General features: G+C 53.1%; 3 protein-coding genes across 4 annotated transcripts; 2 read left to right on the top strand and 1 right to left on the bottom strand.

Annotated features, from left to right (window-relative positions):
- Positions 1-363: 363 nt before the first annotated feature.
- Positions 364-6,264, top strand: LOC128766844 (TBC1 domain family member 9B). The gene is made up of 23 exons (XM_053878292.1): positions 364-614; positions 683-793; positions 863-981; positions 1,056-1,293; positions 1,352-1,610; positions 1,674-1,881; positions 1,945-2,142; positions 2,253-2,387; positions 2,450-2,600; positions 2,662-2,876; positions 2,943-3,060; positions 3,122-3,324; positions 3,392-3,474; positions 3,536-3,665; positions 3,729-3,827; positions 3,894-3,962; positions 4,025-4,265; positions 4,330-4,395; positions 4,742-4,810; positions 5,167-5,211; positions 5,274-5,303; positions 5,375-5,472; positions 5,551-6,264. Exons 1-23 carry the CDS (start codon positions 497-499, stop codon positions 6,100-6,102), a joined length of 3,555 nt encoding a protein of 1,184 aa, XP_053734267.1. The 5' UTR covers positions 364-496; the 3' UTR covers positions 6,103-6,264.
- A 147-nt stretch (positions 6,265-6,411) lies between these two features.
- mrnip (MRN complex interacting protein) lies at positions 6,412-9,041 on the top strand. Of its 2 annotated transcripts, none has more exons than XM_053878299.1 (6): positions 6,412-7,568; positions 7,759-7,818; positions 8,210-8,307; positions 8,397-8,445; positions 8,515-8,591; positions 8,650-9,041. In XM_053878299.1, exons 1-6 carry the CDS (start codon positions 7,458-7,460, stop codon positions 8,777-8,779), a joined length of 525 nt encoding a protein of 174 aa, XP_053734274.1. In that variant the 5' UTR covers positions 6,412-7,457; the 3' UTR covers positions 8,780-9,041. The 2 variants fall into 2 exon arrangements, with proteins under 2 accessions (XP_053734274.1, XP_053734273.1); XM_053878298.1 differs by having other exon boundaries at positions 6,412-7,577.
- A 577-nt stretch (positions 9,042-9,618) lies between these two features.
- On the bottom strand, positions 9,619-11,877 carry sqstm1 (sequestosome 1). The gene is made up of 8 exons (XM_053878294.1): positions 11,620-11,877; positions 11,456-11,551; positions 10,770-11,038; positions 10,580-10,694; positions 10,453-10,521; positions 10,231-10,382; positions 9,986-10,160; positions 9,619-9,875 (listed from the first exon to the last, which is right to left on the bottom strand). The coding sequence occupies exons 1-8, from the start codon at positions 11,783-11,785 to the stop codon at positions 9,712-9,714; spliced, it is 1,206 nt and encodes a 401-aa protein (XP_053734269.1). The 5' UTR covers positions 11,786-11,877; the 3' UTR covers positions 9,619-9,711.
- Between the last annotated feature and the right edge of the window lie 337 nt (positions 11,878-12,214).

Below are 12,214 nucleotides of genomic sequence, written 5' to 3'. Positions count from 1 at the left end.
TGAAAAAAAGATAGTTACGTTTTGAATTTGTAAATACATTTTGAAGCTGGAATACAATTGTAGTATTCAGTGACAGAAGTCACTGAAGTGTGACAAACACCGTATGTAGGAAAGTCCACTGCGGACCTCACAACATCCCTAACTTATCGTGAGTAGTCTATATACTGTATATGTGTGTGTGTATGTATGAACACACACATTTTTAGTTTTAAGAGTAGAGTTCACTTTGCATTGTAGACCTTCATTGTACTGAAACCTTGACGACGGAGACGGAAAGCTTATTCAAAACGATTGAACTGAAAAGGTTTTAAATTGGAAGCTCTCAACGCGGTGACGCATTACGTAAAGGGGCGTGGACTGAATCGTCACTCCCGGAAGTGATGCTTGGTCACCAGACTTGAGCAAAAACAACAACATCGGCCGAACCTGGACCAGCGAGGCCTCGGACGATCCTCGGACCTGCGCCCAGCTGAGAGCGAACGGGAAGCCCGCTCAGATGTGGATCCATCCGGAGGAAGTTCTTCTGGCCGGAGCGCTGTGGGTGTCAGAGCGGGCCAACCCGTTCTTCATCCTGCAGAGGAGGCGAGGACACGGCCGTGGCGGGGGGCTGTCCGGTGAGTGTCTGCACTCCCGGCCGCTCTACTGTAGACTGGACCCCGCACGCTCATGCTGTCTGCGTCAGGTCTGCTGGTGGGAACCCTGGATGTGGTTCTGGATTCCAGTGCCAGAGTGGCACCGTACAGGATTCTTCTGCAGACCTCCGACTCTCAGATCTACTGGAGCATCGCTTGTGGTCAGTCAGAACTCGTGCCATAACCGACCGCACTCGGGCAGCAGCAACCTGTCACGTGTTGTCTCGCAGGCTCATCCAGGAAGGAGATCACCGGCCACTGGGAATGGTTGGAGACCAACCTGCTCCAAACTATCTCCATCTTTGAAAGTGATGATGACATCACCACGTTTGTGAGAGGAAAGATTTGTGTACGACTTCTGCTGCCGTGTCAGTGTGTATGTCTTCCTGTCTGCTGGCGAATGAGTGATGTCACCGCTTGCAGGGCATCATCGCCGAGGAGAGCCGGCTGAAGAACGAGCCGGAGGCCCCAGCAGACGAGGACTGTGGAAAGTTCCGGGAGGCCGAGCTGAAGATGAGGAAATTGTTTGGGATGCCGGAGGAGGAGAAGCTGGTCAACTACTACTCCTGCAGCTACTGGAAGGGTCGCGTCCCCAGGCAGGGCTGGATCTACCTGTCAGTCAATCACCTGTGCTTCTACTCCCTCTTGCTGGGCAAGGAAGGTACCGTAACTGCACGCTGCGTCCCGTCGGCTCTGCCGTTGACCCTGTCATCCTGCAGTGAAGCTGGTGGTGCAGTGGACGGACGTGACGCAGCTGGAGAAGAATGCCACGCTACTGTTCCCGGAGAGCATCCGCGTCAGCACGCGGCTCACTGACTACTTCTTCTCCATGTTCCTCAACATCAATGACACATTCAAGCTGATGGAGCAACTGGCTAACATTGCCATGCGGCAGCTGCTGGACAATGAGGCGTTTGCCGCCGACCTTTCACTGCCCAAACCCTGCAAGACGCTCAAGAACGTCTCCTCACTGAAGAGGTCGGTGTGGTGTTGTCGGCACCGGATGTGGCGTGTTCAACCGTCTTGTCTTTCTCTGTGCAGAGATTTGGATGCGCGAGCTAAGAACGAGCGGTATCGGACAACGTTCCGCCTGACTCAGGACGAACGACTGGACGGTCACACAGACTGCACTCTCTGGACGCCCTTCGCCAAGATGCATGTCGTCGGTCAGCTCTTCATCTCAAATAACTACATCTGCTTCAAAAGCCGTGAAGAAGACCTGTGTCAGTTGATCATCCCGCTCCGAGAGGTACGGTTCTGGCCGGTCTGACGTTGTGTATTGGATTTCTGTCATGTGACCTGTGATGTCCAGGTGTCCGTCGTGGAGAAGGCAGAAAGTAGTGGCGTCCTTCCGTGTCCGGTGTCCATCAGCACCAAGACCAAGATGAATTTCCTGTTCGCCAACCTCAAGGATCGGGATTTCCTGGTCCAACGAATCTCAGACTTTCTACAGCGGACCCCGGATGGCAGTCGTGGCGACCCCTTCTCTCTGCGTCAGGCTGCTCATGAGGTGCGTTTGACTGACTGCTGCCCTCTAGTGGTTACAGAAGCTTCCCCTTCAGCCCACATTGGTGACGTCATCAAAGTAGTACAAAGTGTAAGTGGGTGCCTTGACCTCAGGTGACCTCTACTGTTCCGGGTGGAGCACTGTCATCCCAGAGGGGACGCCACTTCCATCCTGACTTGCCGACTGCCACCCAGAGTCTCCTGCAGCTGTTCCACCGGGACACGCCAGAGGACCTCCGGCCCAGAGCTGTGAGTGGAGCTCAGGTTCTGACCCAGAAGCTGGAACCTGATGGACCTGCTGTGTGCTGCAGATGAAGGAGAAGATGAAGGAGGAGGCCTGGAACATCCACTTCTCCGAGTTTGGCCGAGGAGTCTGCATGTACCGGACCTGCAGGACCAGAGACCTGGTGCTGACTGGGATCCCTGAATGCCTGCGGGGGGAGCTGTGGATGCTGTTCTCAGGTACTCGCTGGCTGACTTGTACCTGCCCGCTCCATCACTCACCCTCTCATCTGCACCACAGGGGCTCAGAATGAGATGGTGTCCCACCCTGGTTACTATGCCGACCTGTTGGACCAGGCCATGGGTCTCTGCTCTCTGGCCACGGAGGAGATTGAACGAGACCTTCACCGCTCCATGCCCGAACACAGAGCTTTCCAGAATGAGACCGGCATCGCCGCCCTGCGACGCGTCCTCACGGCCTACGCACACCGCAACCCCAACATCGGATACTGTCAGGTGAGATTTTGAGAAACGTCTTTGTGGAACGTACCGTGAACGTAACCGAGGTGCCTCCCCCTACAGGCCATGAACATTGTGACGTCGGTGCTGCTGCTCTACTGTACAGAGGAACAAGCGTTCTGGCTGCTGGTGTGTCTGTGTGAACGGATGCTTCCCGACTACTACAACACCCGAGTCGTTGGTCAGTCCTCTGCACGGTGGAGCGTGACTTCCTCATCTTCATCTATTCATGGATCCTGCAGGGGCTCTGGTGGACCAGGGTGTGTTCGAGGACCTGACCCGGGCCTTCCTCCCGCTCCTGTCGGAGCACATGCAGGAGCTAGGCGTGATCTCCACCATCAGTCTGTCCTGGTTCCTGACGCTCTTCCTGTCCGTGATGCCGTTCGACAGCGCCGTTGTGCTGGTCGACTGCTTCTTTTATGAGGGAATCAAGGCCGTCTTCCAGGTAGGCCCTGCTGCCTGCAATGTGAGGAAGGAAAGCTCCGTGATGGACGGCTGTGTGCCTCCCACAGGTGGCCTTGGCGGTTCTGCATGACAACATGGACGCCCTGCTGGCGTGCAGCGATGAGGGCGAAGCCATGACCATCCTGGGCAGGTAGAAGCATCTGTCCAGAGGTGGCGCTGTCCCATTGAAAGTGCTGGTTTGGTGTGTGCAGGTACCTGGACAACGTGGTGAACAATCAGACTGTGGCGCCGCCCATCCCCCACCTCCACGCCCTGCTGACCAGTGGTGAGGAGCCACCGGTGCAGATCGACATCTTTGACTTGATCAAGTCCTCGTACGAGGTTAGTGCGCTTGGCAGCGTCACCTGACGGGCAGGAAAGTGACGTGTTCCCTGGCATTGGCAGAAGTTTGGCTCGCTTCACGCTGACGTCATCGAGCAGATGAGGTTCAAGCAGAGGTTAAAGGTCATCCAGTCGCTGGAGGACACGGCCAAGCGGAGTGTGGTGGGTGGAGCTGGTCGGCCGCCGAGTCAGTCATGGTTGTTGTCCCTGACGGGTGTGTCTGTCCAGGTGAGGGCGATGATGAGCGAGTCTGCGTTTGGTATCGAGGAGCTGGAGGAGCTCTACTGCCTGTTCAAGGTGAGGTCACCTGCTGCCGGGGTCATGTGTCCGTGTCCCGTGACACTTGCTTCTGATTCCAGTCCAAACACATGACCAGCTGTTACTGGGGCCCCAGCAGCTCTGCAGCCCAGCGCCACGACCCGAGCCTGCCCTACTTGGAACAGTATCGCATCGACCCGGTCCAATTTGGCCAGCTGTTTGCTGCTCTGGCGCCATGGGTCTGTGGGGACCAAACTCTCACGCTGTCGGCCCGGCTGTTTCGGATTCTGGACCAGAACCGTGACGGGCTGGTGAACTTCAAGGAGTTTATTACAGGGCTGAGTAAGAGTTTGAATGTGTGTGTGCATGGAAGAGACACACTCACTGAGCAACCGTGTGTCCTTAGGTGGAATGTATCACGGAGACATGACAGAGAAACTTAAACTGCTGTACAAACTACACCTTCCTCCAGGTAGAGTGTGTGTGTTCTTGTATTTTTGTCTCTGTGAGAACCTGTATGCATTTTAATCGACTGAGTGAGGACATTTTTGCAAAGTGAGGACATTATGTCAAGTCATGTCAAGCCTCATTTTTAGGGTTAAAACTACGAAATAGCTAGGTTATTATAACTGGGTTTTAGTTTGGTTCAGAGTTAAAGTTAAGTTTAGCTGTTTGTTTTGGATGGTTAGGTTTAGGGGGAGAGTCTGGGGGGGGTTATGTTAATGTATGTCAATGATGGTCCACACTAAGATAGCAAGACAAACGTGTGTGTGGATCACCCTCTGTTGGGACTGCTGACTGATGCGAGTGTGTTGCAGCATTGTGTCCTGAGGACGCGGAGTCGGCCCTGGAGGCGACAAACTTCTTTACCGATGACCTAACAGCAGGTTAGTGTTAAGACAGACACACGCGCACTGTACCTGGTTCATCCTCACTTGTGGGGACCAATTCTATCAATTCTTGACACAACACCTCCTTTTGAGGACCTTATGCTTTTGTGGGGACCTTTTGGCTGGGCCCCACAAATCAAAGCCTCAATTTGAGGATGAAGACTTAGAAGTAATTTTGTTTCAGTTTGGTTCAGAGTCCTGGTTCAGGTTAACCATGTGTTTTGGATGGTTATATTCAGGGCGAGAGGCTGGGGAATGGGTTATGGCCATGAGAGGTCCCCACAAGGATAGAGATACAAACATGTGTGACCTTGGCTGTCTCCCACTAACACATTCATTCTCTCATCTTCCAGATTCATCCTGTACGGACAGTTTGCCACAACAGGAAGTGAGCCCAGGTCTGTAGTTTCACACTTTCATGATGATAATAGTGATGATGATGATGAGGATTTGTGTGCAGGTGAGGTAGAGAAGCTTGCGGGTGGCGATGGTGAGGAACAGAAAGTTTCAAACTCTCTCTACCTATCCTCTGTCTGACCTTTAACCTATGTGTATCTACAGGTGAGAGAGTCCAAGACTACAAGTTCTACCTGAGAGTCTGGGCAGAGGAGAGGGAGCCCAGGAGGGAGACTATCAAGGACCTTCCCAGGATGAACCAGGTGACCAGTAGAACCTGGAGCAGAAGACAAAGTCCAGGAGCAATGATTAACTGTGTGTGTGTGTGTGTCTGTGTGTAGGAGCAGTTCATAGAGCTGTGTAAGAGTTTGTACAACATGTTCAGCGTGGAGCGGCACGAGCAGGATCTCTACCACTCCATCGCCACAGTGGCCAGTCTACTGCTGCGCATCGGTGAGGTCGGCAAAAAGTTCAGCAACAAGAGTGACAGTGGCCATGCCCAGCCCCCTGGTGGGGGCCAGCAGGAGGGGGACGCCGACAGCCAACTGTGCCGGGACCTGGCCGAAGCCCAGCTGGAGCCCACAGATGAGGAGACTGGAGACGACTCACCGGCGTCCTCCTACTCGCTGGTGAGCTCGGGTTCTCTGCGCGGCGATGACGTCACGGACGACCCGGTGCCTGTGACAGACGAGCCCCGGTACGGCAGCGTGCTGGACTCCAGCTGGTCCATCTCTTTTGAGCAGGTTCTTGCCTCCATGCTGACCGAGTCACCGCTGGTGGACTATTTTGAGAGGAAAGGAGACATCCGGTCCAAGATGGCAGCCTGTCACCAGCAGCATGGGGCAGAGCGTCAGACCAGCTACGACTATGAATCACTCCAACTAGCTGAATGACCTCTGACCTAGGGCCGGACTTTTAAATCTGTGAAATAACAGTCACCACATTTTTTTTTTACTTTTAATTGTGGACGTCCTGTCCCACCATGATTCCATCGACTTAACCAATCCTGTTGTGTGTTCATGCTTTTGTTCACACAATAAAAGGGCAACGCCTCACCCTGTGTTTTTGCAACATGAAGCCAAAGACCTGGAGGAGAGCTGCAGCACGTGGGTTGGCGTTCCTCCTCAGCAACTTCTCCATTGGCCCTCGGCCTCTAAGACGGACTGTTAGCAAAACCAGGATGTGACAACTCATCCATCCATTCCCAGCTAACGGACTGAAGATGTTTTCAGGAGCATCTCATGGTGGTTTGTCAAAGGACCTGCAGGTGCCAGATGTCAGTTGAGGAGGAGTCAGGCTGCCAGAGCAGTGGTGTGTTCACAGCCAGACTCATATTTCCAGATCAGGTTCTTTCTTTGAAGCTGAGCTACTGCTTCAGACCAGCAAGGCAACAGAGTCACACTGAGCTCTGTCTCTGCTTTCCGCTCATCCCAGGCCATGAGTCTGAACTCCACCTAAGACTTGTGCACGAAGGAGTCTGACTGATGTGCATCCTCATGTCTCTCATTCGTTTTCTCTCTCTTCAGTTTATGTCCTCTCTGGCATGAGAACCTAACAGCCTGATAGAGGGACTCTCAGTGGAGTGTGGACATGCTGGTCTCAGTGGCTCATGTTGAGAACATCTGTGCTCACCTCAAAGCAGGAGCTGAAGTGGACCGGCGGCATTATGGTGATCCTTAACCAGGTCAGACAGTCAGAGTAGAGAGCTTTGTCCCTCTCAGGTCAAGAAACCCCCTCAGATGAGATCAGTGTTTGGAGATTGGAGTCAAGTCATTTCGGGTGGGAGCGACCATGGCAGCCGTGATGAACAGGAAGTGATGTTAAACCATAAGACGTTTTTTCAGAGTTTGTACAGAAGCCGTTATATATTTATACTAATGGAACACGAATGTTCATGCATAACCTGTCTTCACGTGATGGACTATTTTGTGTAAGCAAGTAACATTAATATGTAAGTGAAGTAATATTAATACAGATTATGATGAAAACCAGCATGAATTTGATCTTGTGATGGGGAACTCGTCTTTGTCTTCTGCCGTCAGGAGTGGCTCGGGCTCATTTAAGTAGTTTGCCAAACACCACTAGATGTCACTAAGCGCTCCGGGCACTGGAAGACCTTTGTACATATATACATGAAGTTGTTTTTGAAAGTTCTGTCTGTGCAACAAAACGGATTTTATAAATCGAGATTTGCCCCCTTTCCCCATAGGACTGGCATAAAAACAAGAAACTAGATTGGCCACTGCGCATGCGCTACACATGCCCTTTTTTTTCCTGGCGGGTAAATGAATCTGACAGTGCACCGACTATGTCCCAGGTTTTCCACGTCGTGAGGTGTTTCCGGTGCCAAACATTCCAGGTACAGCAGGTAAAGAGCAGGCTAACACGGGCGTAGCAGCATGCTAAAGGCGGGCTGCGGCTAGCACCCAGGGGAAGAAGGTTTTCAACTGCGGAGGAATGTGTTTGTTTGAGAACCTGTTGTTCTGGTCGCAAGCCGGCGACTTGTCAAAAAGGGATTCGAACAACCACGATATGTGTTTGCGTGGCAGGTGAAGAAGGTGCCGAGGTGGAGCTGCAGGATGTGTGGAGAGAAGCAGTCGCTGCTGAAGGTAAAACTCCCACACTCGAGCTCAGTAAATGCCAACTTCCGCCCACGGTCATGTTACCAAAACAAAGGCAGGCCCACCAGGAGTTCACGGCCTTAATAAAAAATACGGTTTTGTAGCGTAGGTGTTACGAAAAATTTGAGGCAGAAGATGCGAGCATTTATGATTCTGGAACAGCATGACGGAAATAAGCTTAGAAAAGAGCACCAGGCTGCGGTGATTTGACCCAACAATGCTTTATTTGCTAAAAGCAAGAATGCACCAATGTACAGGAAATCCATTTCTTAGTTTGTAGTTAGCTTGCAGAGCCGCTGACTGGGAAGAGATGAAACCATGGCGCTCAATGACCCCTCAGTGAGAACCTTGATGCAGCCAGGTGTGTGATCATCGACAGGAGTTTGGACGTGGCTCGGGGGCCGACTGCCGACATCATGTTCAGAAGCTAAACGCAGAGAGAGGTGCTGCGCTGGAGCATCCCGCCCCGTCACCATGGTAACGTGGGCCTTCATGCAGCTTGTAGTTTGTGAGTGGTCAGCGGGAAGTGGCTGCCAGACGGTGACCGGTCATCTTTGGCTCCACAGGAGCATGGAGGAGGACGAACATGAGCAGGTCAAACACGCTGACGCACAGGTGAGTTGCACAGATGGACTCTGATTGGCTGCGGTCTCATGCTGCCAGCGTGTCTCTCTGTCATGTCAGGTGAGCCACTGGAGCAGGTACCTGGACTCACCTGTGCAACAGGCGGAGGACGCAGCAGTCGAGAGTGGCGCCAACAGGTGTGTTGATATGTCCAGGCTCGGTGTTGAAACTGACCACAGACCTGTGATCTGACAGGAAGAGGACCAGCCACTCCCACTCTCCAGACCGTGGAGGGGAAAAGCAGCCACCTGGTGGACAGACACGATCCCTCCTTCCGCTGTCCTCCATGTTTGACACCGGCGATGACTTTAGCCTTGACCTTTGACCCATATTTCAACCAGTGGATTTTTCTTAATTACATGATGGCAAGCATTAGTGACAGAGGGAGGCCCTCAGGCATGTGATGTCATATGGCTGGAAGGAGGGAGGCGTGTCAGGTCAAAGTGTGACTGGGTCGCTCGACACAACAATCTCCAGACCTACCATGAAGGTGGAATCCTTCAAGAGTTTCATGGCCATGTTCGACTCAGTCTGGGTAGTGAAGGTCACAAGGTCACCGTCCTCATCTGAAATAAAGGTTGTTCTGAATTCTCCATCGTTCTCCCTGGTCACTTCTGTGTTCTCCAGTGAGGAGCCTCGGGTGCTGGACCTCCATGGAGGTGAGCGTACAGGCTGGGAAGGAACCGACGATGGAGTATTGCATTTATTTTTACTTCAGGCCTTCAGTCCATTCACCCACTGAGGAAGCAAGTTCTGCAGGTCTCTGAGGTTTCTTCTTCCAAATAGACAGTTGCTTCCTCATGCTAAGAATAGTTAGATGCTGATGTGGACTGATCACTGATCATGTGATCATCATCCGGCTCTGATAGTTTCATGTTGTTCTCGACTGAAAACTGATGCTGCTTCTCTTGAACAAAACTCCTTGATGTCGAGGATCACAAAGTCACCACACCACACTGTATGAACACAGCTCCTGGAGCCACTTCTTTGCTGTGGTTCTGTTTGTTACTGAGACAGGAGGAAGTGTGTCCATCACGGAGCTTCTCTAACCTCTGGTCCTGGATCAGAGACTGACACACGACTATATGTGTGTGTGTGTGTGTGTGTGTGTGTGTGTGGCCCAAAACCCAGGTCTCATGATGATGGGAAATGAACACACATGGGCTTGTTGATACGTTTATTGGTCGTCGACAGGCAACACGACAGACTGCTCAGTATAGGAACCAGACTATCTTCCACATTGAAGGTTTGAAGTCTTCAAGGCTGCGGTGGGTGTGGCACTTTGCCATACTGGATGGCATCGAGTGCTGCGCCGATGTCGCCGTTCTTGGTCTGGAGAAGGCGAGTCAGCCACCCGCCCTCATCACTGAAGCCCATCGACAGCATGTGCGAGAGCGCCTCCACCAGGCGCGGCTCCGCCTCTGCAGGGACAAAGGTCAGTAGAGGTCAGCAGGGCCTCAATTCCCTGACTGCCGTGTCAGTCCCAGATGATGTCACAGTGATGTCAGGAGGCGACAGGTCTGGCTCTCACCTGGCGGCAGGTGGGGGTACAGGGCTGCCTCCATGAGTCCAGTGGACGTCTCTGGCGGCGCAGTTGGAAGGTCCTTGCTCTGACCCCCAGGTGTCAGAGACTGCAGCTCTCCGGTGGACGGGTCCACTTCTCTGGGGTTCAGGTGGGTCCAGTCTTCATCTGAATCACGGGACACCTGAGAAATACCAACGTGATTCAAGTCCAGCAGGTTGCCGTGAAGACCATCATCAGCATCGACTGCTCACCTTCTCTGTCACAGTCTCTTTCACAGTGCCGCTGTCCTCTCCTTTAGCTCCGCCCTCTGAACTGCATGCAGCTTCAGCTTCCTTGTGGGGTGTAGGCAGATTGACCTTGGACCTCTGGCCCTGATGCTCCACATCAACATCCACATCGATACCTGAACACAGAACACTCGTCTCATTTCCAGTTGGTCTACGTCACCACAGTGGACCCGGGAAACCACTCACCCAGCGGGCTCAACATGGCGGCCACGCCCTCGCCGATGGACTTCAGGAAGTCGGCACCTGACCCCTCACCTGCAAATGTCTGAGGTCAGTCAACCACACACAAACACGGCCATCCACAGAGACTGACCAGCAGGGGCGCTGCAGCTGGGGCCTTTGGGCATCTCCTGGTTTTGGTTCTGGTTCTGGTTCTGACCCCAGCATTGTCTCATCCTCTTCATCCACTTACCACGAGGAAACCAGTGCTGAGGAGGAGAGCGAGAGATTCTCCAGTCACTGGAGGAGGAGAGATGGGGAGTGGGCGCCTTGGTGGTTCTCACTTGCAGGGGGTGCCAGATGGGCAGCAGGGCATGCTCTGTGTGGGTCCCACGGGCCTGGCACGAAGAGCAGAGGTCGTAGTCGGGACACACGGTGCACTTGAAGCGAGTTCCGATCACGGGTCCCTCACAGCCATCACAGGTCACATTGGGGTGGACTGCGTGGGGTGGGAACAGGTTATGGTGTGGGCCGTGAGGAGCCCCAGGAGCAGGCGGGGGGCCGAAAGGAGGGAGTGCATGAAGAGGGAAGTCCCGGCGGTGCTCCTTCCTCTCTGTGGGGCCACAGAACGATATGTCAGCAGATGGCAAGCAGTAGTTAAAAGTTAGTCGAATGTGGGAAGATGGTGGATGTGTTGATGACGTAGACAGGCTGGGAGGAGGACAGGAAACGGAGTCAATGAACTCCTCGGACGTTAGACCTTAATCCAGGTCAAAGCAGAATTGACCAGCGGGGGCAGCAGTGAGCAACACTGCGCTTGGAAGGGTCCCAAAGTGGCGCCCTCCAGGTGTTGCGTGTTCGCCACACAGAAAATACAGTTTCATACACGGATAATGCCACTGAAAAGCGACTCTGTGGGACGGGACATTCTGGGATTATTTCCCCATAAAACGCGAGTGTTACCACAGAAATTAAGGTGCTTGACAGTTTACGCGGCGAATAAAAAAAGTTAGGAAAGTCAGAGCTGTACCTTTGACGTAGAGACGGAAGGTGTCGCCCTTCATGCACGACACACCCAGCATCAGCTCGTCGTCGGAGGAAAACGCCACCAAATCCCCGTCCTCATCTGGAACACGGCACCAACAAAATCAAAGGACGGTTCCTCAGAGCCGGGTCCGACGTCGGTGGTCTCACCTCGGTAGTACAGGTTCGTGGGCTCCTTCAGGTTCCCGAAGACTGCCAGAGTTTTCTGCTTCAGGTAGTCGAAGTTGCAAGTGAGATCCTGGTCCACCGTGAACCTGCGGATCTCCTTCACCGCCTCGTCCTTCCCCAGCAGATAAGCTTTCACGGTAACCGACATGGCGCTTCTCAACTCTCCGCTTCTGAACTCCTCAAACTTTGTGACGCAGTTAAATACTTGTCTCCGCGTTGTTTACTTCCGTGGTTGACGTCATCGTTGCTATGTGAAGTCAACAAGAAAGTTCCTCTCTGGTTGGACGGTCGCTGAAGCCACGCCTCCAGAGCCAGTCACATGACGACCGATGACAAAGCAAGGGGTTTTCCCTTCCAGTCACCTGACTTGAGAATCGCCAAGTCACGCTTACAGCATCTTCAGAACTGGAGCAGAGAACCGTCCAGACCGGACTGACTGAACGGACCAGTTGTCACCACAGGGGATCGTTTGTTTGGTCAGACACGTCGTGACCACTGGCTGTGACCGAAGGTCAGGAGGTCACCAGAGGGGAAAGTCTTGAGGACTTGAATAAAAATGCTTCTGAACCAGACGGTT

The sequence above is a fragment of the Synchiropus splendidus genome, chromosome 11 (assembly GCF_027744825.2).
Source record: "Synchiropus splendidus isolate RoL2022-P1 chromosome 11, RoL_Sspl_1.0, whole genome shotgun sequence".
NCBI classification, from domain to species: domain Eukaryota; kingdom Metazoa; phylum Chordata; class Actinopteri; order Syngnathiformes; family Callionymidae; genus Synchiropus; species Synchiropus splendidus.
Note: the sequence above shows the minus strand (reverse complement) of the source record. Positions and strands in the feature narration are given on the sequence as shown.

What these genes read in the sequence shown, in the direction of transcription:
- LOC128766844 (XM_053878292.1), top strand. Translation starts at nt 497, where the DNA reads ATGTGGATCCATCCGGAGGAAGTTCTTCTGGCCGGAGCGCTGTGGGTG. An exon ending in CTACTGGAGCATCGCTTGTG is followed by an intron (nt 794 to 862) that starts GTCAGTCAGAAC and finishes GTTGTCTCGCAG; the next exon opens with GCTCATCCAGGAAGGAGATC. An exon ending in ACAACAGGAAGTGAGCCCAG is followed by an intron (nt 5,212 to 5,273) that starts GTCTGTAGTTTC and finishes ATTTGTGTGCAG; the next exon opens with GTGAGGTAGAGAAGCTTGCG.
- mrnip (XM_053878298.1), top strand. Translation starts at nt 7,458, where the DNA reads ATGCGCTACACATGCCCTTTTTTTTCCTGGCGGGTAAATGAATCTGAC. An exon ending in CATCCCGCCCCGTCACCATG is followed by an intron (nt 8,308 to 8,396) that starts GTAACGTGGGCC and finishes TTGGCTCCACAG; the next exon opens with GAGCATGGAGGAGGACGAAC. An exon ending in GTCGAGAGTGGCGCCAACAG is followed by an intron (nt 8,592 to 8,649) that starts GTGTGTTGATAT and finishes GTGATCTGACAG; the next exon opens with GAAGAGGACCAGCCACTCCC.
- sqstm1 (XM_053878294.1), bottom strand. Translation starts at nt 11,785, where the DNA reads ATGTCGGTTACCGTGAAAGCTTATCTGCTGGGGAAGGACGAGGCGGTG. An exon ending in CACGAACCTGTACTACCGAG is followed by an intron (nt 11,552 to 11,619) that starts GTGAGACCACCG and finishes GCCGTGTTCCAG; the next exon opens with ATGAGGACGGGGATTTGGTG. An exon ending in GTACCCCCACCTGCCGCCAG is followed by an intron (nt 9,876 to 9,985) that starts GTGAGAGCCAGA and finishes TTGTCCCTGCAG; the next exon opens with AGGCGGAGCCGCGCCTGGTG.